This window comes from Engystomops pustulosus, chromosome 1 (genome assembly GCF_040894005.1).
Source record: "Engystomops pustulosus chromosome 1, aEngPut4.maternal, whole genome shotgun sequence".
NCBI classification, from domain to species: Eukaryota; Metazoa; Chordata; class Amphibia; order Anura; family Leptodactylidae; genus Engystomops; species Engystomops pustulosus.
In genome coordinates, this window is record NC_092411.1 from 267,131,628 (window position 1) to 267,157,824 (window position 26,197).

Below are 26,197 nucleotides of genomic sequence, written 5' to 3' on the forward strand. Positions count from 1 at the left end.
TAGGAGTACCAGTACACTGATCCTGAGAATGAGGGTATAGCAGTACCAGTACACTGATCCTGAGAATGAGGGTATAGGAGTACCAGTATACTGATCCTGAGAATGAGGGTATAGGAGTACCAGTACACTGATCCTGAGAATGAGGGTATAGCAATACCAGTACACTGATCCTGAGAATGAGGGTATAGCAGTTCCAGTACACTGATCCTGAGAATGAGGGTATAGCAGTACCAGTACACTGATCCTGAGAATGAGGGTATAGCAGTACCAGTACACTGATCCTGAGAATGAGGGTATAGCAGTACCAGTACACTGATCCTGAGAATGAGGGTATAGCAGTACCAGTACACTGATCCTGAGAATGAGGGGGTAACAGTACCGGTATACTGATCCTGAGAATGAGGGTATAGCAGTACCGGTATACTGATCCTGAGAATGAGGGTATAGCAGTATCAGTACACTGATCCTGAGAATGAGGGTATAGGAGTACCAGTACACTGATCATGAGAATGAGGGTATAGCAGTACCAGTATACTGATCCTGAGAATGAGGGTATAGCAGTACCAGTACACTGATCCTGAGAATGAAGGTATAGCAGTACCAGTACACTGATCCTGAGAATGAGGGTATAGGAGTACCAGTACACTGATCCTGAGAATGAGGGTATAGCAGTACCAGTACACTGATCCTGAGAATGAGGGTATAGGAGTCCCAGTATACTGATCCTGAGAATGAGGGTATAGCAGTACCAGTACACTGATCCTGAGAATGAGGGTATAGCAGTACCAGTACACTGATCCTGAGAATGAGGGTATAGCAGTACCAGTACACTGATCCTGAGAATGAGGGTATAGCAGTACCAGTACACTGATCCTGAGAATGAGGGTATAGCAGTACCAGTACACTGATCCTGAGGATGAGGGTATAGCAGTACCAGTACACTGATCCTGAGAATGAGGGTATAGCAGTACCAGTACACTGATCCTGAGAATGAGGGTATAGCAGTACCAGTACACTGATCCTGAGAATGAGGGTATAGCAGTACCAGTACACTGATCCTGAGAATGAGGGTATAGCAGTACCAGTACACTGATCCTGAGAATGAGGGTATAGGAGTACCAGTATACCGATCCTGAGAATGGGGGAGTCACAGTACCAGTACACTGATCCTTAGAATGAGGGGGTAACAGTACCATTATTCAGAGAATGACTGTATAGCAGTACCAGTATGAAGCTGCTTGTACGTTTACCTTCTCCTGATCCTGAAGTCATACGACTATGCCTTGAGGGTATGGATGCCTTTTAGCCGAACTCTGGTTAGGATGTGTCCATATGCTCATGATTTTGACTTCCTCTAGTTTACCATCCTTTTGGTTTGTTGATCTAGCAGGAGGTTTGCACCCATACTTGTACATCTTATTGGATATATGAAACTTCAGAAGCCTCTGGTGGAGACCTAGTGGTAATCCTTGACTCTTCCATCCTCTGTGGTGTTTTATATAGCTTGGATGAGGGTGTAAATGTAAATAGTTATGTCACTGCTGCATACTCTGTGTGACAAACACTGGCAGAGGGGAGAATTGGAAAGAAAGCGGAGAGAACTCATGAGTATTACTTCATTTGTAATTTTAATATATTTAGTAATTCTAGGTCATATTATATAGCATCTTGAACTTCAAACTAGACCGATCATTAACAGGTTAAGAAATAAGAATTTACCCTTCTACTTTGCTGTTCTTTACAGGAGACTTCTGCACCCACATAGCTGCAGACACAAGGCTCTCCTGCTAGCTACACAGAGCAGCATCACATGACCTACCAAGAGCAGGGAGCAGAGGTCCCTCCCATCATGCAGTAGAATCTGTTTAGTAAACAACCTACAGAGATAAGTAGCACAGTCAGAAAAGACTGTGAAAAGACAACAACTGCAGGGTCAGGCTAAACTGAAGAGAATAGCAAAGAAACCTCTGGACATGAAAGTAATAAGTCCAACATCACAAGACTTAATGATTTGTGAAAAGAATATTATCGGAGTTACTCTTTAAATTTCTTCTTGACCAGTGTACGGTTTTACTTAGTAATTGACTTCATTCATACATCTTTTCTCTGGGAATTATTTTGTGCCTGATACCATCATACAACGTCAGAGGATAAGAATACATTCCTTAGCATTGTACAAAATCTCTGAGCGAAAAGACATAATATAATGAAATGTCATAGTTCCCAATTATCCAAAGGTCAAATATTCACAAATCTTGCAGGAGCTCTGACTTCTTCTACTTAGTATAATTGTGCTTAACTATTACATGAAGGCATTTATATAGTCATAATCAGATTTCCTAAGACAATCTGAGTGACATATGACCTGTATAATATACGCACACGGTTTAGGCAATAGTAGGATATTTTCAAGGCAAGTATTCTCCAAGATAGTAACACATCTGTGTTCTCTTAGTAAGTATATAAGATTTTACTTGTTATGGAAGTGTTTGTTCTCCAGAGATGTTCTTCAAATTGTTGCCACTTCCCCAGGATGATCAACCAGAATGTGACAATTCTTTTTGGGTACTACACACAGCTGTGTAACCTGAAATAAGATGCAGCTGCAGGATTAACCTATAGAAAGGCCAAAGCTATATATATATTATAGCTAATTTTATATATATATAAAATTATAAAGCTCCTGGGTCCCAATGCAAAATCTGTAACATGGGTCCTAATATCTGCTATTTATAGCACAGATGGCTTTTTATGGTATATGAAGGCTTAGGGAAAATCTGTTATCAGGTTTTTGCCAATAAACCTAATGACAGGTCCCCACAGATGTCTCCCTACTGGGCACCATAGGTTAGATGTAGCTAAAATCACTTCAAAAAAAGTTGCTTGTACCTTTGCCAGGATACTCAACGAGTCACAAGGAATGAGGGAGTGGGTAATGAGGGAGCTGAGAGAGATGTTGGATGTGTGTGAGTTGCTGAAGAAAATTACTAAGGGCAGGGAGAATGAGGGAGTTGAGGGAGACATACATAGTGTGTGATTCACTGAAGATATTTCCTGAGGAACGGGGGAATGAGGGAGTTGAAAGAGACATTGGCTGTGTGTGACTTGCTGAAAAAAATTTTTTACTAAAGGCAGGGGGAATGAGGGAATTGAGGAAGATATTGTGGCTCATTTACTAAGGGTTGCGGCACTCACTTTGTCGGACTGTTCGCCGTAAAGGTATTTAACAGGTGTCTGTGCTGGGATTGTATCGCACGCGATCCATTTTTGGCACAGTTGCGCTGGCTTCCATGTGACACACATTGGAGGGCGTGTCATCAGACGATCCGACTGGACCGGGATTTAATTCAAATTGTGTCACAAGCCCAAGCACTTACATGCAACACTAAAAAGATAGTAAACTCTGTCGGACCTGAGCGGGGAAGCGACACATGCAGGATATCGGGCGCATGATCTTAGTGAATCGCGGCACAGTGCATTATCGTCTGGCAATGCTGTGATCTCCAGCAGCCAGGAAAGTAGATGTGCCCCATTGGCTTTGTGTGATTTACTAAAGAGAATTCCTGAGGGGGTGTGTGAGTTAGCTGCAGAGCTGCTACTTTTTTTTTAAGCTAGATTGTAGTGATTTCTGATCAATGGATTTTTATACAAAAATGGGGAACAGTATGAACAATTCTGCGTCATTAGGTTTAATGGTAAAAACCTCATGACAGGTTCCCTTTAAAAGGGATTTTACATGAAATTCTGGAAAATCCAGTAGAAGCCATAGCAGTGGTGGCTTAACTTACCCTGCTCCTGCTCCAATGTCACTCTGGTACTTCAGACCTGAGTCGCTTCAGAAGTCTGAGGGGCCTCCTTGCACCTGGGGACAACAAAAGAAGTGACATTCTGTATTCTGAGGCCCGTTTAAGGAAAATGGGCCCAGGAACAACCATTTTCTCTACATCTACTATAAATATGACTCTAAATAATGTCTGACTACAGGAAAATCTGTCTGTAGTCAGGTTCTACCAGCTATCTACATATGTATATACAGTGCAATTTAGCAATTAAAATAGGCCAGATAGGTAAAATAGAGAATTTCTATATGTATAAACACTGTTGAAGACTAATTAACTAAAGTGCTTATACATTTTAAACAAAAAAGTTTAAAAATCTTGTAGATTTACTTACCCGGTCCATTCGCGATCCAGCGACGGGTTCTCTGCGCAGGATTCGGGTCTTCCGGTGATTCACTAAGGTAGTTCCCCTGATGTCCACCAGGTGTCGCTGCTGCGCTAAAGTTAATCGGAGTGCACTGAAGTTCACCATCCTACGCTGGGTGCAGGTAAGTGTGTGTCAAGCGACACTTTTTTTTAAAATAATGCGGCGGTTTTTCCGAATCCGTCAGGTTTTTGTATGGCCACGCCACCCCCGATTTCCGTCGCGGATGCGCCACAATCCAATCACATGCAAAAAAAAACCTGGGGCAATTCAGGGAAAAATCGGCGCAAATTGGAAATTTTCGGATAAACCGTCAGAAAAACGCGATTCAGGCCCTTAGTAAATGACCCCCAATGTGTGAATATATTTTTTGATTTTCTGTACATACAATTGAATATATATATGAAATCATTACAGACAGAGACATTGTGGAAATCTAACATTTTGTTTTAAATCGTTAACTTCTGACAAATTCAATGGGTATAACAGTAAGCGAGAGAACACATTGGCCATTGTGTCAATTATTTGTTGCACATGGGTTGCAATTTCCAATTCCATCAGCCGAAATGTCTCCTTCATGCAAATCGCCTATTAACTTAGTAGACATTTGCCAGTAGTTTTTGTTAGGCAATTAATTAGTTTTTGTTTGTTCTTTTTTTTTAATTAAAGTGTTGTATTTGTTTACTAGATGTCAGCTATTCGTTTCTATGTAGTGCAAGGCGTCGGCTGTCACTAGTAAAAATTGAACGTCTCTTCTAATTGATATTAATCACCCACGTCTAAATGAAGTAATAAGTCATAGCTGCGTCCATACAGCGCATTCATTACACGGCTATACAAGAGATAATTAGCTTGTTTAGAAGTTCATTATAGAACAGCTGGAGCGACTTCTTTGGAAGACAATGTGTAACATATTTTTATTTGTTGCTAATTAACACCAGATCCTGATACATGAACATATTTTTGCCTTATTTTTTTTTTACATTTTTTATTATTTTCTGTACATTGTAATAAGGGGCTGCCCTTTTGTCTCTGCTGATCACCAACTTTTATGTGGGCGTGCTCTGTGACCCATTTTGATTAGGGAAGTTGTAACCACCCATTGTGTATTGTGTGATCCTGTGTTATCTACGCATACTGTATACAGGTGTTATTTTAATAGCAATCCTATGTGTTACATAATGAGATAAATGGTGAGACATGATCTTTACAGAACAGGAAGTTTAAGCTTTTTAGAAGACTCAATGGCCAGAGAGAAACAGAAAATTTGGAAGAAGGAAGAGATCAGAAGAGAAAGTGCACCTAGAACCTAAAATGCAAATAGATAATAATGGATTTTTCTCTAACATAAGAACAGCTTGGGGAATATGGAGCTTGTAAAGTGCCCTGCACAATGTTTCCTTGTGTGGTCATTTTGAAGCTAGTAGACTCTTTTTAAGAAGGACCGTTGTAAACCTCCCAATTTTGGTGGCCTAGAAAATTGACTTCCCCTAAGCCAGGGATGGCGAACCTTTTAGAGACCGAGTGCCCAAACTGCAACCCAAAACCTAATTACTTATCGCAAAGTGCCAGTACGGCAATTTAACCATATAACTGACGGTTTAGTTTAGAATCAATTTACACAGGACTGTCTGAGCTTGGATTCCAGCAGTCCTATACACCCTGAAACGCCACTTTTACACCATTTTACATCACATAAAAGAGTAATAAAGAGTTATCAAAAGGTTACGCAGTCCTCAAAATGGTAGCAATGAAAACAACGGCTCATTAAGCAAAAAAACCACCCCTCCCCAGCTCCGTGCACTAAAGTTATTAGCGTCACAAGATGGCGAAACTATTTTCTTTTTCGTACACTGTTTTAATTATTGAAAAAGTATTAAAACACAATAAAACCTACAAATCTGGTATCACTGCGATAGGACCGAACCAAAGAATAAAGGACACAAATGATTTGGAGCGCACAGCGAAAGTATTAAAATCCAGCTTCCCAGTACACGACATGGAATAATAAATGAGAAGTAAAATATGTTACGCAAAAAATAAGCCCTCACACAGGTAATAATATATAAATGCACATATAAATATATAATATAATATGCATATACATAAATACATACATAGAAATACATATGTTACTTACTCTTTGGTTGTCCAAGGTGGCGGCCATGCTGGCGGGCAGAAGTTCAGGTGTCTGTTGTTCCGGGGGGGAGGGGGGTGGGGTGGGGGGTCAGTAGGGTAGATGGGCAGAGGGTGGGCGGCCAGAGTTAGGGCTGGGGGGGGGATGCAGCATCTGGAGTTCGGGGCAATGGGGTTATGAGGCATGAGTTCCAGGGGAGGGGGTGATGCGGGGCAGTGACCGGAGTTGGGGGGGGGGGTAGTGAGAGCGGCCGGAGTTCGGGCAGGCAAATTGCAGTAGTGGGCGGAGTTTGGGCGGGGGGGGTAGGGGTGCGATAGCGGGCTGGGGTTCGGGCGCGGGGAGCTTGTGGTAGCGGCGCAGTGAGTTTCGGGCCGGTTGCTTATGGGAGGGGCGGGAGCGGGCAGGAAATCAGCCTCCTGCTCATCTACTATGCCCCGTGGATGCGCTGAGTTAAAAAAAAAAAAAAACTCACCTCAGACTCGGCGTTCCTCCGGTTGATCACTGCAGCGCACACGGAGTAAGGTGCCCAGCGCTGGCAGCGTAATGACATCATTTCGCTGCCAGAGCTAGGAAGCTTACCGTCCTGTGCGCTGCTGTGATCGGAGTGACAGAGCAGGAAGTGTCAGCACCCTGCTCTGTCATGGCTGTTAGCAGTATCAGAGCGCAGCTCCGATACTGCTAGCAGCCATGACAACCAGGTGTGGACAGTGGTTGTCCGCACCTGGCAGTGGTTAGGAGGATGGGGCGCGTGCCAGCAGTGAGGGCTCTGCGTGCCCTCTTTGGCACGCGTGCCATAGGTTCGCCATCGCTGCCCTAAGCCATGGCTTTAGGCTCATCCTTTTCCCAACTCCTAATAAACCCACACAGTATAATACCTACCATATTTGCCTTCAAACTGTATAATGCCCCCCTTCCTGTGACTCAATGCTGCATAGTGCCCCTTCACATTGGGCTCCCCCATTACTCACCTTCCTCCATTCTTCTGCAGCAGTTTTCTCCTCTCTTCTATGTTCTCTGCCGTGGTTGTGTGCAGCTCTAAACCCAGTAGACGTGATGAAGTCATCACATTGTGCCTGCCATCCTGTGCTGCATACAGCCATGGTAGAAGCTCAATGGTGGAGCGGGAAGCTGATAGCTCCTGCATTACCATTGCAATCAACTTAAACTGCATTAGTTGAAGTTGAAATCTGGGACGGCAAGACTGACCCTGAAATTTGGGTGTCTCCTGGGATGGTTGGGAGGTATGATATCGTATAGACAAAGATCTTGCTATAAATATGGCTCACCAGGAAAAGGTATTGTTATACTAGAGGAAAACCCTTTGTTTCGGAGTAGAGATGAGTGGACCCGACGCTCAGGTCAAACCCGAATGTTGGGTCTACTTGTCTCTACTTATTTTACATTGTATCACCAAACAGAACACAGACATCTCTTAGAGAAATCAGAATGTATATTCCTCCACAGAGTTTTGGAAACCAACCAAGGGAGTTGTCCACTCCACAAACTTTTTTGCCTAGCCCTGAAGTCCTCCCATTGAGTAGTGCATCTAGCACCCCCCTGTGATCATCCGTAGTATAGCACGATGTTCTGTACACATTTCTATTGGGGATTTGTTATCTATTTTATCATGAAAATCGATGGTAAATTTCTGATAACCTCAATATTTTTCAGGTATTCATTCCAAGATGAAGAAGACATGTTTATGGTTGTAGATCTCCTCCTCGGTGGAGATCTCCGCTATCACTTGCAGCAGAACGTGCATTTTAGTGAGGACGCGGTGAAACTTTATATATGTGAATTATCACTGGCCCTGGATTATTTACAGAGACACCACATCATTCACAGGTAAGAGACATTTTTGTTTTTTCATTTTTTTCCTTTAAGTGTGATACCACAGCAGTGATTCTAGGATAAACATCATATTCATATTGCAAATCTGCACATCTATTAGCCACATTACACTAGTTATCTCTAGAATGCTGGCAAATTCTGTTAAGAATCCTTAAAGAAAATCTACCATCAAAGTCAAGCATGGATAAACCTGGACACTAACTCATAGATCCAGGCACCGTGACTGTGGTAATCTTCTTATATTTGTTATCCATGGCCTCCTTCCTTCTAAAATCTAATTTTATAATCTATGAAATCTAATTTTATAATTATGCTAATGAGTTACCAGGGCTCTGGGGCATTACCAGAGCCCCTTTGTGCTGTATCTTTAAAGGCTGTTATACTGTGCAGGAGCCCTTCCCCTTTCCTTTCTGTTCCCTTGGCACTTACCCCCTCATTTTGCTTTATGTAATCTCACACAGTGGGAGAGGGGAAGTGCCCCTCCACAGTGTAACAGTGTGTGAAGTTATGGAATGGAGTGGCTTTGGTAGCACCTCCTAGAGGCCTTATGGCTAATTAGCATAATTTTAAAAGTTGATTTTAGAAGGAAGGAGGCCATGGATTGCCACAGTCTCTGGTTTACAGTCTCTAAGTCCCTGGTTTACCTTTCTTGATGGTCAATTTATTTTAACATATAAACATAACCTTATCAGGAGTCCAAAAGTTAAAAAACCCACACAGATGCACTTTTTGTAAAAAAATAGTTTACAGAAAGTTTCAGTGTAATCTGACACCTCAGTGAACTTCTGTCTGTATTTCTAGCAAAGCAGTGAAAAGCAGAAAAGGGGAATTATAAGAGCCATAGTAAGCAGAGATAGAAACACTGTGCAATAGAAAGTTACCTGTAATCACGTGAACTAAAAATGTATGTAAAGTTTGCTAAATGCATTGGATTTGATGTCTCCAAAACTGCCAGCTTAGAGTATTTTCTACTCACTCGGGGAGATTTATCAGAAGTGTCTGAGGTAAAACTATTCTAGTTGCCCATGGCAACCAATCAGAGATTAACTGTAATTTTATAAACAGCTGTTGGAAAATGAAAGCTGAGCTCTGATTGGTTGCCATGGGCAACTAGAACAGTTCAGCTTTCAGATACTCATGAAAAATCTACCCAATTATCTTAAATCCTGATTGTTTCTTGATTGAATCGTATGGACCCAGCAGTGATTAGAACTCACATAATGTATGACTTTTTTGAAGTGGCCGAGATACCTGTACAGAGTCTAGTATAAAACCCACACTCCCCATTGACTCAGCAGTGTACAGTGAAACATGTGACCTCAGCGCCATTCTTATCATGAAATAAGCTATGAGACAACTTGGTAATAATACTGCAGCTCTGATTTACTACCAGGTTAGAAATAACACATAGGGCACATGGCTTATGAGTCCAGTGTATTCATGAGGAAAGGGAACATCCAATATCCCTTTCTATTTAATGCGGTTGGCCACTTTAACACGTTAAATGTTTTTGTAATGTGTGTGTTAGTGTGTGGGGAACAGGATATCAGGTAATTTACCAATATACATCTATAATAGTTCTGCTCCACTTTCTTGATATGTAAAGTGAAGCCTCCTGTCTTTTACCACATCAGTCAGACATTCCTGTCCATAAAATGGCCGCAGATGGAGGGTCATGTGATCTCTGTAATTGTTCATGGCCAGGTAGAGATCACATGACCCTCCATCTGCAGCCATTTTATGGTCAGGAATCTCTGGATGATAAGGTAAAAGACAGGAGGCTTCACTTTACATATCAAGAAAGTGGAGCAGAACTATTAATAGATGTATATTGGTAAATTACCTCATATCCTATCCCTCTCCCCCCCCCCCCGCACTTACACACACATTGCAAAAACATGAGGTAAAGTAGACAACCCCTTTAAAGATGGTAAATAACAGGCTTCCATGTTACATCCATGAGAGCAGGGTAGAGGTTTTGGTGAACACTTTCCTCCTCTATACACTGGACTCATAAACTTTGTGTCCAGTATATTAACCCAGTGACCTTAGTAGCACATTAGCGCAGCATTGCATCTGCCAGGACCTGTAACTAAACCATACTGTCCTGACATAAGGTAGCATATTAAGGGGAATCATTCTTTTCACTGGAAGGCAAAATTTAAACAGCCTCAAATTATCTGCCGTTTCTTCATCAGTTTTCTCTAATTGGAATTAGATGCTACTAAAGAAAGAAAAAACTGTTCATTAAAGGAGAAGAAATTGTGGAAATGATGTGACTTTATGTCTGGTGCTGAAGGTTATTGTGACCACACAACAAATTGCACAGAGACCGAAGAACAATCCCAGCAGGACAGATAAGGAGTAAACAGAATGCGGGAAGTTTAGAATTGGACTCAGATTGTCTCCGATACAGTCGTATAATTTACTCACAGCTCACGGAGTGTCCCGGCTAAATGTCTGGCCAAATCCTCCGCTATAAGAAGAGATTAAAGATAATAATAATTTGCTTCTCAATGATTGAATTTCTGAGAATGAAGCAAAAAGTTTTCACTTAAAATGAAGATTTTACTTTATTTACTGCAGGTTAAAATGTTTTGGAATTTCTTGTACCGTATTTTTCGGACTATGAGGCGCACTAAAAATCCTTTGATTTTCTCGGAAATCAAAGGTGCGCCTTTTAGTCCAGTGCGCCTTATATATGAACCATACTTACAGACAACAGCTGCCTTGAACTGTGCACAGGTCTGCCACCTGCTGGTCATTCATCCTTATAATCAGGTGCGCCTTATAATCCGGTGCGCCTCATATATGAACCTAGACCTTTTAGCAAGCATTTATTAATGGTGCGCCTTATACTCCGGTGTGCCTTATAGTCCGAAAAATACTGTATATAAGAAAAAGTACCTGGGCAGACCTGGCATTTAGGGGGTCCAAAGAAAATTTATGTGTTGGGGTTCCCCCCATTTACCCTTTCCCTGCCAGGTGTTTTTTGGGAAGTTTGTTGTGTTATTGGCCAGAGCAAATGTTACCATTGTGACATATACACATAAATCCGAAATTACAGCTTAAAGAATTATAAATCAGATATTTACTGAAAGCAGAAACTTTCAAAATTTCATGGAGGAGCTTATGGGTATTCGTGACATCAAATTCGTGATTCAAATTGTATAATTTTATATAAAAAATGCATAAAAATTTACTTTGCTGGCAAAAACTGTGCCCCAAACTATAAGAAAATAATTTACTTCACACCTTTCAAATGTAATAGATGGACATGTGTGGAGTTCATAGATACCTTATAGTTTTATAACCAAAAAACTGCCTTTTAGCAAAAAATTTTAAGACAGTCCGAACCAGCAAAATATAACGATAAAACACATTACAAAGTAAAGGCACTCCTAAAACCTATATATTTTTTGAAAGTGGATGACCTGGCAATTGCATTTGTTTTGATAAACAGTTCACAGCTCATAGCACCCTTGTGCGACTTTGTGACAAACATAAATTATAAAAAAAATGAAAACAGACATTTACATAAACCTCACATCAAAGCAGAAGTTTATCGAGTTGTAAAATAACACAAAGTGATCTGATTTATATAAACCACAACACACAACATCTACAGGAATTTACACTCCCAAAAATGCTAAAACAAAAGCCATGCAATATTTGGTTGCAATCCAAAAATGAGTTTAAAAATATATAATGCACCAAGAAAAAAGCTCCTAACCTGTCAAAATCTTTAATTCACAAAACACAGTCTACCACGTATACAAAAATTACTTTTTAATTAATACACACAACCACCTTCATGCAACTTTGCAGCAAATGGTGATAAAAAACCAAAATTACATGACAATTCTACATTTCCACTAAAAATACAAATCCAAGTTTCTTTTTACAGAAAATGTACTTTCCTAAAATCAGTAAGATGTAAGAAGTTCATATATATGTCACATCTGTATATTCACCAAACTTTGCAGCAAAGGGAAGGTTAAATTGCATTGAGCTTTGCACAGTTTTATTATTGTATACTCCCTTACACAATGGTAACCCAAATAAAATTTCCATAAACCAAGCTAATGAGACATCAATGGGGATGTCTAGCTGTAATATTTGAGCACATTATAATAGCAACACAATAGCACAACCTTCTGTGGCCCATAGGAATTTGAGTAAGAAAGCCACAAGGTATAAATGATGGAGAAGAGTATGAAATAAAAACTTTATTCAGGATTGTTTTTTATATTACATGCAACTTTTTTGTTCTTAATCATGGTGTAAATATGTAGCCACATTAGGCGAAGAGAATTGAATGTCCAGTCTCCCCTCCATGGCATAAAAAAAGATAATTCAACATATGACAATAAGAGAGTAAGTGCGCTCTCTCATTTTTTATATTTCTCCTTCCTGCCCCTAACAAGGTCGAGGGGTGGTGGCACACTTCACAGCGCTATAACTTTGGATCCCTGGCACTGAGAGATCTCTTTCATATGATTCTAGGATTGTGTTTCTGTAACTCTTACAGTGACAGTTGGGAGTTGATTTATGTATTTAAAAATTGCACCCGAAATTGTAACTTTAATCGTGAATATCCACAGATCCCTGACACCTAGAATCACAATATTATATTCATATGAAAGAGGAGTTCCTAGGTGCCAGGGATCAAAAGCAATGACTCCTAGAATTCTTGGTGATAAAAGGGTTAGGCCCCTTGGCGTAAAGTGGTACAGCCTGGCCCTGCTCTCCTTCTAGGCTCAATTTGTCCCCCTTCTTCTAGTACTTGAGATTTCAGTACTAGTAGCAGGAAAAAATTAATTATCACTTATAGATGACAAATGCTACACCAGGTAGCTATCTGAACTGGGTTCCCCTAATTATATGGATAACAATATCTTCACCCGTCCACTGAATTTCCTTTAAAACTAATTTCCTTTAGTTAACACCTCCTATTTGTCTGCTTAGTTTACACCAAAAAAGGTGCAGCAAGTGTTGTAAAGTAAACCAAGCACCGTTGCACAATGCCACAACGTCCCCCGGGACTCAGCACACACTGCTGACAGGGAGCCAGGTAATGTTAAATAAACTATTAAAAATCAGTGGAATTATTTAGATGCACCACAAAAGCATTTTTACAAAAATCAACATGCAAGAAGTTATTGGAACTTGCCATCATTTAAAAATGACCTTCCTGATGACAGGTTTCCATTAAACAATTGTAGTAGGTTATCATTTATTAAGAGAACAGGTATGGTAAGAACTGTAGGATCAGACTACACAAAGCTTGTTTGTTGTCTGTAACCATGGAGATGCATAGGTATGCATAGGAGGGTAATAAAAATCTAATTTCAACATTGGATTATTTTGTAATTTAGATGGATCAAGGAAATAGCCAAGTTCATTATGTACAATGAGTCTAAGATAAACATCAGATTTCATGATATTATTCTATATCTGACTTCTGATTGCACCAGCTTTATGCTATTAGAATCCGTGTTGTTGCCAGATTATAATAAGTACCTAAATAAATTAGTACCACAGTACTGTAAAGCTTTTTTGTTCGTAGTTTATTTTACTTTTTAATGTGTATTATAATATAGAATTATTATCACTATAATTAGTTTTATTCTTGAAACATTCAGCAGGAAAACTGGATTTCATGGCCCGATCCCATTTCTCTTGGCTTTGTTGCTGGTTCCTTAGACCTTAGTTTGTTTTCCTTAATAACAGTGGAATGAGCAGCACTTAATAATATACATATTCTTTTCCAAAGTTCCAGGAGAATTATAGGTTTGTTGCCAGCCTCCCTACAGAGTACAATTTAAACCTAAGAAACAATTATTGACTGAGCACTTGGTAAACTGGGAAAAACTGCTGCTAAAAAGACTACTAAATTATTTGAATGTAAGCAGAAAGAATAACTAGACCTTTAACGCAATTTTTTTTAATTAAAAAATGAATAGTGTAGGTGATATTAGTAAACTTTGTTACTCGTATATACTCGAGTATAAGCCGACTCAAGTATAAGCCGAGACCCCTAATTTACCACCGAAAACTGGGAAAACCTATTGACTCGAGTATAAGCCGAGGGTGGGAAATGCATTGGTCACAGTCTCCCGGGATATAGTCTGCCGGACCCTGTAGTTTATAGCCAGCCCCCATTAGTATATAGCCAGCCCCCAGTAGAATATAGCCAGCCAGCCCCCAGTAGTATATAGCCAACCCCCAGTAGTATGCAGCCAGCCAGCCCCCAGTAGTATATAGCCAACCCCCAGTAGTATATAGCCAGCCAGCCCCCAGTGGTAGCCGGCTATTTTTTTTTATTTGCTTGTGTACAAGCCGAGGTGAGGTTTTTCAGCACATTTCTTGTGCTGAAAAACTTGGCTTCTACACAAGTATGTACGGTACTTCATTAAGTAACACAGTTTGTCTGTCAATTTTTTCTGCTTCTTTCTCCTGTTGTGAGTAGTATATCTGAAAGCCTTTGAGGTCCGTCCACTTCAGACATATAAGAAGGCTAATGATTAACAATTTCCTTACCAATAGAATATTTGCATTGAGGATTCAGCTATCTGAGGAGATCAGTCTATCCAGTGATTGTAAGGACTTAAAGGGGTTGTCCACTTTAAGTACATTACAACAAATAAATATTATTTGTGCAACAGAAAGTTATTCAATTTTCCAATATGATTTGTATATCAATCTGTCATCCCTTTTGTGGTGTGACTGGACTATTCTGCACATAAAGGGGCGCCCCGGTGCACAGTCGGGCCGCAGTTATCATGCAGAGTCCGACAGAAGTTTGTTGCACGCCCCAAGTTGGTGCAGTCTGTCAGAGCTGTGCAGAGGGCACCAGATTTACAAAGAACAAGCGCCAGAACCCCCTGCACACTACACAGGACACTGCACATAGTACAGACTGCACTGTTTTTAGTAAATGTGACCCACACGACCCAAGTACATCTAACTTCTGTTCTTATGATCCGTGGGCAGGCCTGGCACCAGCACTCGGCCAACCCGGGCAAATACCGGGGCTCTGGGGTGCTGGAGGAGCCCACTCGGGCCCCCGGATCAATTGTACCCGTGTCGCTATGAGACACTGGTACAATTGATCACCATCCGGATCAATTACTTTTCTGTCTCTATGCTGCACTGGTCGGGAGCGCAGCATAGAGGCAGAATCTAAAACTCACCTGTCCTGGTTCCCCCGAAGCGGTGCAGGGTATGCGACGGGTCTGAAGCTGGTGCACGTGATGACGTCATCGGATCACGTGTGCCGGCTTCAGGGCCGGTGCGTATGGGAGGCAGCTTCTGCGGACCGCTGTAAGTTGTTTGCTAGCTTTATTAGAAGGTTCCGAAATTAATCACTGTTTTCTAGATCTTTGCTTGCGCTCATGCACCCTGACTCTTCACTGTTTACTACTTGTAAATAAACACCAGTCCATGGTCATGTGATGTCACACAGGTGCATGGCTGGTTAGCATCGCATAGCATTGATTACACTGTGTGTTATAAATGGCCATGCACCTGTGTGACATCACATGACCATGGACCAGTGTAAACAATGAAGTTTCCTGTTGCACAACAACAGGAAGACAGCAAGCACAGATCTAGAAAACCATGAGGAATTGATACGGAATTGTTACACAACCAATATTCATTTATTTTCTGCAATGTGCTTAAAGTGGACAACCCTTTTAAGTCATTAGGAACTTCTTATTATCTCTTAGCTGTCACCCAATCGCTGTTGTGTTCAATCTTTAGACAATTTTGTACTTCAAAGAGAGTATTTTTTACATTGTTGATGACTTTGTTTCTGCTGTGCACAATGGGAAATTAGTCGCTTTTTCTTGCTTTAGGTATCTCTATTACAAACTTCTTACAACTTTGTGCCCTGTGCTTTGCTGAGATGAAAGAAGATACATAAAATATTAAAGCACACTACCCCTTTAATTTTAGTTCCAGGCAACTGCTCTTTAGGCAAATAAACGTCTGTTCTTTGGCTACTGCATTCTGCCGAAATCCTATGGGGGTCACTCCGGGGAATGGCCTTCTCAGACCATGGCTGGTGCCATTTGGCCTATATAGGGGAAAATATATTCCTGATTCCAAATATGTCCACCAGAATAACTCTTAAAGGAAATCTACCATTTGCTTTTATTTATTGTGAACCAAATATACCTTGAGAATGCTGTAGCGACACTGATGCAGAAACATATCTTGTTTACTCCCTGATCCGAGTAGTTTTTCTAAAAAACCAAAAGCTGTCATTCATGAACAAATTACACAGAGCTTCCTAAACTACCCAGACAGGACTAATCAACCTGAACTGGATGACCCATACACAGCAGCTGGGGATGGTGCAGCGATTGATTACTTCTGCCTGTCAAGAACAACACAGTGATTACATCATTCTCTGGAGCAGTGCATAATTGGGTAAGAGGAGAAGTGTCCCGGGGCAGCCACAGGAGCGACAGAACCTCATTATCATAATTTTATAATTGTTTTTTCGGCAAAACCACTCAGCTCAGGCATTAAAAAAGATATGTTTCTGCATCAGTGTTGCTACAGCATTCTCAAGGTATGTTTGGTTCATAATGCATGAAAACAAATGGTAGATTTCCTTTAAACATTATCTTTATACAAGGAATATATATAGGGCTTCCTTTAGAAGGTCGCTAGGTTTTGGGGGACACTTTGAACAGTCATGGTTCAGTGGTGGACAACCACTTTAATCTCAATCATCTCTTCCACCTTGTGTATAGTAGAGTCTATAAAGTTCCTAAACTTCCTCTTACTACATTATTAATGTGTAATAGAAAAGATTCATATATATTCTCAGCCTCTGAATTGAGGTCACTTGTTTCTCAGCTCTTCCAGCGACCCGGGTCCCAGTATAAATTTCCTAAGTTCAACGTAACTGACCTGAAGATAAGATTTTGTTGCAGGTCTTCTCTGAGCAGTAGGAGAAGCTGAACAGGGAAATAAATAACCCTGACACTGGCTGAACGGGGACCCTCATTTAGGTGGGAAAAGATGTATAGACATTGTCCAATTATTCATAGGATAGACAGTATTATGGATTGAGTGTCCTCCGCACTGAGAGAATAGGGTGATTATGAAAAATGATTCTTAAAAATATAAGATAAAAATACCCTCTCCCTGTAACACAGAGGTAATATGGGCCAAATATATCTCATATTTCTATAACCGGTATTACATCCGGAGAAACCGATCAGGCAACGCTTCATTGTAGTAGGGTGAGAAGAGAGGGACAATACAAGAATAGAATGAAGGTATTTACCAGGGGCAGAATTCAAAGACATTGGGGCACATTTACTAAGCTCTGTTTTCTGTCGGACTTTGCCCATTCTTTACAGGGAAAACTGCTTGCACAGGTGTTTACAAAGTGTTCGCACCACATATGTCAACCCTTTTGTGGTGCAACTGGACTATTCTGCACTGAAAGGGGCGCTCCGGTGCACAGTTGGACCGCAGTTATCATGCAGAGTCCGACAGAAGTTTGTTGCATGCCCCAAGTTGGTGCAGTCTGTCAGAGCAGTTCAAAGGGCACCAGATTTGCAAAGAATGAGCGCCAGAACCCCCTGCACACTACACAGGACACTGCACATAGTATAGACTGCACTGTTTTTAGTAAATGTGACCCACACGAACGAAGTACATCTAACTTCTGTTCTTGTGATCCGTGGGCAGGCCTGGCACCAGCACTCGGCCAACCCGGGCAAGTACCGGGCTCCGGGGTGCTGGAGGAGCCCACTCGGGGCCCCGGATCAATTGTACCAGTCGCTATAAGACACTGGTACAATTGATCATCATTCGAATCGCTGCACTGGTTGGGAGCGCAGCGTAGAGGCAGAACCAAAAACTCACCTGTCCTGGTTCCCCCGAAGCGGCACTCCACACGGTATGCGACGGGTCTGAAGCTGGCGCACGTGATGACGTCATCGGATCACGTGTGCTGGCTTCAGGGCCGGTGCGTATGGGAGGCCCAGGTCGTAGAAATAAGGCAGCTTCTGCGGACCGCTGTAAGCTGTTTGCTAGCTTTATTAGAAGGTTCCGATAACGCTAGCAGTATAACACTGATAAACATGGGGTAGCACTAGGAGCTGCTCACTTTAGTAAGGTCCCAGTGCCTTTTTTTAGGGTGACAGGTCCTCTTTAAAGGCTCCAGACAACTGAAGCCGTGCAATGGTTGTCAGAGCGGAAACAATTAAAAGTCTCCTGTTGATAAAATACATTTTCCAGTATAATTTGTCATTAAGAATAACATTGATTCTGGCCACTTCACTTTTTCCATTTCCCATATTGCGGTCGAGAGCCTCTCGTCTCAATTAATCTTCTCTCTCTCTGTTTTAATACATATTGGATGGAGGAACATCAAGTGCTGCAAATTAAGACCCAGCTCATCTGTATGGAAATATAATGAGTCTCCGCTTACATCCTGCTTCATAATAACTCGGGAAATAACCAGCGACAATAACAGGGATAAAAAACACCTCTAGTGTGGAGAGACGTTTCCGGAGAGTTTTTACAGTCCCAAATGAAAGCATTAATGTGTGGTCCTGTAATTCAGGGTGAGAATTGACCAATAGAAAAAGTCAGTAAGGGTCCTGCTTTAGTAGAGCCCATTTTTTTTTTTACTGATCACCTACCTGTAGGTTAAGCAATCAATATCATATAGGTAGGGGTCTGGTCTGACAACTAATACCCCATCAATTAGCTGTTTGAAGCCGTCATGGAGTACAGCTTACACTTAACATGTGTGATCTCATGACTAGTGATGAGCTGATCCATCAGTATTCGGGTCTGGCGTGTTCGGCCAAAATGAGACCAAAAGTCTGTGGACCCAGGCGCAGATACGACCACCCATGATCTTGCTTGCAATGATCCTGGATGTTCAGCCTTTAAATGGGTCCACTCACTAGTAGCTCCCATGATTGGGGACTGGCACCGATCGTGGGTGTTATTCTTTACATGCCTTGGACAAAGTCTTTTTGGCACCAATATTGTCGTTGTCCTTTAAAGACAATCACTTTCCTGGCATCTTCTTTTTTCAGTAATGCATTTACAATAATCTTGAAAATAGATGATTAAGAGGAGACATGATTAATTTATCTAAATATATGAATGGTTCATACATCTGTGGAATAGCCTTCCTCAGGCGCTGGTCACAGCAGGGACAGCAGAGAGCTTCAAACATTGATAACATTGATGGTTATGTTATATAGAACTGTTACACATAAATCCCTTCCTCATCCACTCCCTTCGCTTCCTTGGTTGAACTTGATGCATATGTGTCTTTTTTTCAACCATATGAACTATGTAACTATGTACTTTAATTATCCTTGGGGTGTGTCATGTAGGAACACACATCTCTGACAACTAGAATAGTAACAGGGGTCGTCCACTTTCAGCAAATAATCCTTAGGCCTCTTGCACACTAGCGTTGCGTTTCACGTCAGGGTGCAATGCGTGAAAAACTGACGTTTTTGCTGCGTTTTTGTTTCATTTTTGGTCGCGTTTTTTTGCGTTTTCGGTGCGTTTTTCACGCGCGTTTTTTTAAGTCAATGGGACTTTTTCAAAGGGACCAAGGTTCGGGAATAAAATGTTTTATTTAATTGAAAAATAATGTCTTCTGATAAGTTGCAAACATCTGCGATCTATTCTTCACTGTTCCGCGCGCGTATATTATCTCCCGACAAGTTAGCAGATGTGAAGAACATTGAAGAATAGAATAAAAACAGTGAACACAGTGAACACAGGATCATTTAAGAGAAAAACACAGTGCAGAACACAGTGCAGAATAGATTACAGATGTTCGGCACATCTGCTTACTTGTCGGGAGATACGCGCGGAGCGGTGCGAACAAAATAGCATGTGAAGAACAATGGGGCACATTTACTTACCCGGTCCAGTCGCGATCCAGCGGCGCGTTCTCTGCACAGGATTCGGGTCCGGCTGGGATTTAAGAAGGTAGTTCCTCCGCCGTCCACCAGGTGGCGCTGCTGCGCCGAAAATAATCTTAACGCCCCGGAATGCACCATCCCATAGCAGGTGAAGGTGAGCGCTTCCCAAGCGACACATTTCGGTTTTTAAATGCGGCGGTTTTTCCGAATACGTCGGGTTTTCGTTCGGCCACGCCCCCCGATTTCTGTCGCGCGCATGCCGGCCCCGATGCGCCACAATCCGATCGCGTGCGCCAAAAACCCGGGGCAATTCATGTACAAGCGGCGCAAATCGGAAATATTCGGGTAACACGTCGGGAAAACGCGAATCGGGCCCTTAGTAAATGACCCCCAATATATATGTGTGAAGAAGACATTGCAGATGTATGGAAACATCTGCAATGTGTTCTTTACACACATATATATTGTTCTTCACATGCTATTTTGTTCGCACCGCTCCGCGCGTATCTCCCGACAAGTAAGCAGATGTGCCGAACATCTGTAATCTATTCTTCACTGTGTTCTGCACTGTGTTTTTCTCTTAAATGATCCTGTATTCACTGTGTTCACTGTGTTCACTGTTTTTATTCTATTCTTCACTGTTCTTCATTGTGTTTTTTTAATTAATTGATCGTTCGCGAGCAGGGGAAATACTGTTATACTGGTCACCTAGCAACCCTTACGTTTAAAACGCATTGCACTCGCATTGCACTTGCAATGTTTGCGAGTGCAATGCGTTTTTGATACGTCCCCATAGACTTGAATGGGGCGTGAAAAATGCGCGTGAATCGCAAAAATAGAGCATGCTGCGATTTTGACGCGCGTGCAAACGAACGCAAGCACGCGCGTGCAAAACCACGCAAATGAAGAAAGACCCATTGAATACAATGGGACAGAGTGCAATGCAAGTTCTGCGCGTCAAATGCACGCGCAGAACTCGCGCGTGAAAAACGCCAGTGGAGAAGGGGCCTTATTGTTTGTGTAATGAAAAAGTTCTACAATTTTCCAATATACTTTCTATATCAATCATTTGCTAGATTTCTGCTTGCTGTCATTCAGTAGAAAGTTTCATTGTTACTTGCTGTGAATAAAACCTGGCCCCTGGTCATATGATGTCAAATAGGTGTACCATTCATTATATTTCCCCGGACTTGTGATGTCACACAGGTGCACCACTCATTATAGCCCCGGTCATGTAATGTCACACAGGTGCACCACTCATTATAGCCCCGGTCATGTGATGTCACACAGGTGGGCGGCTTATTATATATCCCCGGTCATGTGATGTCACATAGGTGTGCCGCTTGTTATATCCCAGGTCATGTGATGTCACAGGTGCACGGCTCGTTATATATATCCCTGGTCATGTGATGTCACACAGGTGCACCACTTGTTATATTCCTGATCGTGTGATCTCACACAGGTGCACAGCTTTTTTTTATCTCTTGTTATGTGATGTAACACAGGTGCACAGCTTGTTATATTCCTGGTTATGTGATGTCACACAGGTGCCCCGTTCGTTATATATCCCTGGTCATGTTATGTCATACAGGTGCACGGCTCATTATATCCCTGATCATATAATGTCACACAGCTGCATGGCTTTTTATATTTCTTTTCATGTGATGTCCCACAGGTGCATAGCTTTTTATATCCCTGGTCATGTGATGTCACACAGGTGCATGGCTCATTATATCCCTGGTCATGTGATGTCACACAGGTGCATGGCTCATTATATCCCTGGTAAAGTGATGTCACACAGGTGCACAGTTGTTATATCCCTAGTCATGTGATGTCACACAGCTGTATGGCTTGTTATATTTCTTTTCATGTGATGTCACACAGGTGCACGGCTCACTACATCGCAGAGAGAAATCAGAGCCATGTGTTATAACGAGCCGTGCACCTGTGTGACATTACATGACCAAGGACAGATGTTTATCAAAGTAAACATAGAAACTGCCTATAGAATGACAACAAGCAGAGATCTAGAAAACTGTGGGGAATTGATACAGAAAGTGTATTGGAAACTTGTATATATTTTCATATCAAACAATATCAATTATTTGCCGAATGTGGATAAGTTCTCAAGTTGGTCGTCTCTAATTCTGCTGCACTTATTGAACAATATCTGTTTAAGGACCCCCCTCCAATTGCTTACACCCAATTGTCAATAATAATGTGATGGCAACATACTCAGTTGTAAGAGAATATGTTCCTTAATTGTTATTTTATGGGGTGTACATGGATAGTCTCATTTCACTAACAATTGACTGATCTTTATACGCTCTCTCTATGACATGATCTTGTGTTACACGCACCGCTGGGGTTATCCCGGGCTGGGGCGTCTGTGATCATTTATGTAATTGCTGTATCCGGACTCTCAGCTTGACAGAACTCCACCCCCACATCATCGGCCGCTCCAGCAGAACCGCTCATTGTTACAATTGAGATGTATTATACGTGGCTGGATTCTAGCGGTCGGAAGCTTCGGAACGAGCGCGGCATGAATATTAACGCTACATTATTTTACGAGTTAAGTGATATTAATGCCAAACAAACACAATATGGTTCCTTCCTACACATTTCCAGTCTGCTAATTTCCTCCGGCTTTAATTGTGTTTTGTAAAGGCTGGAAATGCGCTCATTATTATTTATTAACGGAAAATTAAAAATCCAATTTGAAGAAAGAATTGAAATTTTAACTGTTCCACGTCCTCCAGTAGGATAATCCCATAGGGCAGTGATGGGGAACCTTTTAGAGACCGAGTGCCCAAACTACAACCAAGACCCACTAATTTATCGCAAAGTGCCAACACAGAAATGTAATTAATGACTCATATTCTGTGCTCTGTCACATCTTTCATTCATATCAGCCCCCTTAAGACACCAATAAAGCAGAAAATAGAAGAAATTTGGATGATCATTGTAGCTTCCCTCCACGTTCCCATAAACAGGAAGAATTGTCAGGGTCGGAGCAGGAGCTACAATGAAAATCCAGATCTGTCCACACATTCCCACTCCTCCAGTAGTCCCAGGTAGCGCTGTCACTTTAAAATAGCTCTGTGCACAGCAAGTCCTGGGCTGTCTGGGACTGCAGGGAGATACCTGGAGTCATCTCTGGTGATGGCCTGAGTGCCCACAGAAAGGGCTCTGAGTGCCACCTCTGGCACCCGTGCCATAGGTTAGCCATCACTGCACTAAGGTGTTCCAGTAGGGTCCTCTTACTGTGTGCTTCAGTAGGGTGATCAAGTAAGATCTCCAGTAGGGTGCTCCAGGAGAATCTTCTAGTAGGATGCTCCAGTACAGACCTTCAGTAGGGTGCTCCAGTAAGGTCCCATAGTCGGGTGCTCCAGTAGGGTCCTCTAGTAGGGTGCTCTAGTATGGAACTCTAGTAGGATCCTCTATTAGGGTGCTCAAATAGGGTGCTCCAGTAGGGTGATCAAGTAGGATCTCCAGTAGGATGCTCCAGCAGGGTGATCAAGTAGGACAACACTTTTAAGTTCTCAAGTTGGTCATCTCCAGGGAGCATTATATAAGACAGGGGCTAGTAGTGGATTATGATCTTGGCGGTTTGGGAGGTAGTCTGGGCCCAAGCCTTCTAGGGGGCCCACGACAAACCACCACATTTTATACTGAGAAGGACCTTCACCCATGAAATCCCATGGAATTCCTGCTCTAAATACACATGTGCACAAGAGCCATTTCAGGACCTTTGAAGGTCCTTTAAGGTCCTGAAATGGCAGATTGAAAGCAGAAGGGACATATCCTCCATTCCCCAAGAAGTTGATTCTAGTACCAGATGTACGAAGTGACTCCAGACTTGTAGGGGCTATAATATCCATACAGCCGATGGCCCACGACAGGCTTAATCTGCCCCTGGATGGGGGGATATAGGAGGTGTTATACAATGTTGCTATACAGTGGGGGAGGGGTACAAAGCAGGGTTCTGTACAGTGTAGGTTTTCTCAGGAGGGAGGTACTGGGGGGGGCTGGGGGCGGAGAGGTGGACACATCTACAATATAACTGAGCCTCTTTCTCCAAGATGGTATTACCCCTACAAGGTTTAGGTTTTGGGGTAAATTCAAGTCCAAAACTGCCAAACTAGAGAAAAAATATTAATTAATTAAAACATTAATCACAAAATAGAGGGGTTTTTTTTACAAATCATATGAATGTCTGGTTATATATATACAGCTTCTTCCTTTTCCCCAGTGGTCCAACACCCCAGTGGGTCAGACACATCCTAAAGCTTTCTACTAGTACATTTATATACTTTTCTATGATTGGCCAATTACCAGAAGTTCTGAATTCGACCAAGCAGGGATTTATTTCCTGGAGTGACCTCTACAGGAGAAATGTAGTATTACACATTATGGCTTATGGCTCATTCAGGGTGTCGTGAGCGTATATTGAACGTATATCTTCTTGTCCCAGAATTTAACCAATCATTTGAATGCAGATTTGTGAACCAGAATATTTTTTAAATTACATGTTTAATTCTGCTGAATATGTATATATATGTATATGCTAAAGATGTAATTTATACCATATATCACATCGTAAGTAATGTTGTGTTCTCTTACAGGGATATCAAACCAGATAATATCCTGCTGGATGAACATGGTGAGTTAACCTTCTTGTCTTTGCTACTGTAAATCTGAATAAATCTTCTACATCTATTGATCAATGTTAGATCTTTGCCTTTATGGGATTTACTGAAAATTCGATAAAAATGTGTTCCATTTTAAGGGAGTCAACGAGCAGTTTTGACCGTGCAAAGCTGCAGCCATTGTTCACTATTATCCCTGGAGATTTGTGTAGTCATGTCTTGGTGCGTGTTGTTAGTATTAGCAGGACTGTGAAGATGGATTTATATTCCAGGATTGTTACTGGACTTGCAGCAGAAACCTCTATCAGATGTTATTCATGATAATTTTTTGTTATTACAGCTTCACGTGGTGTCTTTTTAGTAAAAACATGAAATATAACAATTCTCCCCCTGCCTCGGCAGTTCCTCTGCCCTCTACTTGATGTAATCTACAATGGGAGCGAAGAAGTGCTCCTGCACAGTATATTTATTGTATACATATTGTTATGGTGGGTAACATGGCAAATAAGTGGTGATTTGGACATGTGAATACAGGCAGTCCCCGGGTTACATACAAGATAGGGTCTGTAGGTTTGTTCTTAAGTTGAGTTTGTATGTAAGTCGGAACTGTATACTTTATTATTGTAACCCCAGACAGAACTTTTTTGGTCTCTGTGACAATTGGATTTTAAAAATGTTGGGTTGTCATAAGAATGAATATTAACACTAATGCTTCATTACAGACACCTGTGATAACTGTTACAGCTGATTATTGTAGCCCAGGGCTAAAGTAAAATAAATTACCAATATCCAGAGGTCCGTTTGTAACTATGGGTCGTATGTAAGTCGAGTGTTCTTAAGTAGGGGACCGCCTGTATCATGAAGATCGGAAACTGTGGGAGGTGGAGGATACCTAACCAGATTATGATCTTATTTGTTTATATATCTTTATATGTATTCTAGACAAAGGAGGGTGATTTGTATTTATTTATTTTTTAAATATTGTTTAAAACTTTTTTTTTTTTTACTATTATTTTAAGCCCCCTAGGGTACCTGAACCTTAGGGGGTCTGATCAATGATACACATATACTGCAGCATGTGACAGGGTATGCTGATTGCCAGCTAGGGGAGCCTTGTGCAGAGAGGGGAGGGAGGAGGAATGAGTCACAGCAGCTAGGTCTCCATCAAGCATCAATTTCAGTTACAACTTTATGACAGGGAAAAATCATTTTTAAAGTTTTGGTAGATGGGATATTGTGAGAAGTGGGAATACCTAACCTGTATAGGATTTTATTTGTTCATATATTTTTATATGTATTCCAGGTAAAGGGGGGGGGGGTGCTTTGTATTTATTATATTTTTTTAATTTTGAAAAAAAAAATTTTTTACTATTATTTTTATTATTTACTAACTTTAGGGGGGGGGTCTGAGCAAGGATTCAAAA

At 41.5% G+C, this 26,197-nt stretch overlaps 1 protein-coding gene and 1 long non-coding RNA gene across 3 annotated transcripts in view; one reads left to right on the forward strand and one right to left on the reverse strand.

Moving 5' to 3' along the window:
* The window catches only part of STK32B (serine/threonine kinase 32B), a 156,140-nt gene that overhangs the window by 54,627 nt on the left and 75,316 nt on the right, over positions 1–26,197 (forward strand). For both annotated transcript variants that reach the window (XM_072126095.1, XM_072126096.1), the window contains exons 4-5: positions 8,012–8,185; positions 24,750–24,787. In XM_072126095.1, the coding sequence (XP_071982196.1) occupies positions 8,012–8,185; positions 24,750–24,787 (212 nt within the window). The remainder of the gene's footprint in view (positions 1–8,011; positions 8,186–24,749; positions 24,788–26,197) is intronic.
* LOC140079582 (uncharacterized) lies at positions 1,257–9,156 on the reverse strand. The gene is made up of 4 exons (XR_011849905.1): positions 9,073–9,156; positions 3,789–3,862; positions 2,475–2,587; positions 1,257–1,564 (listed from the first exon to the last, which is right to left on the reverse strand). It is a non-coding gene; the product is annotated as an uncharacterized lncRNA (long non-coding RNA).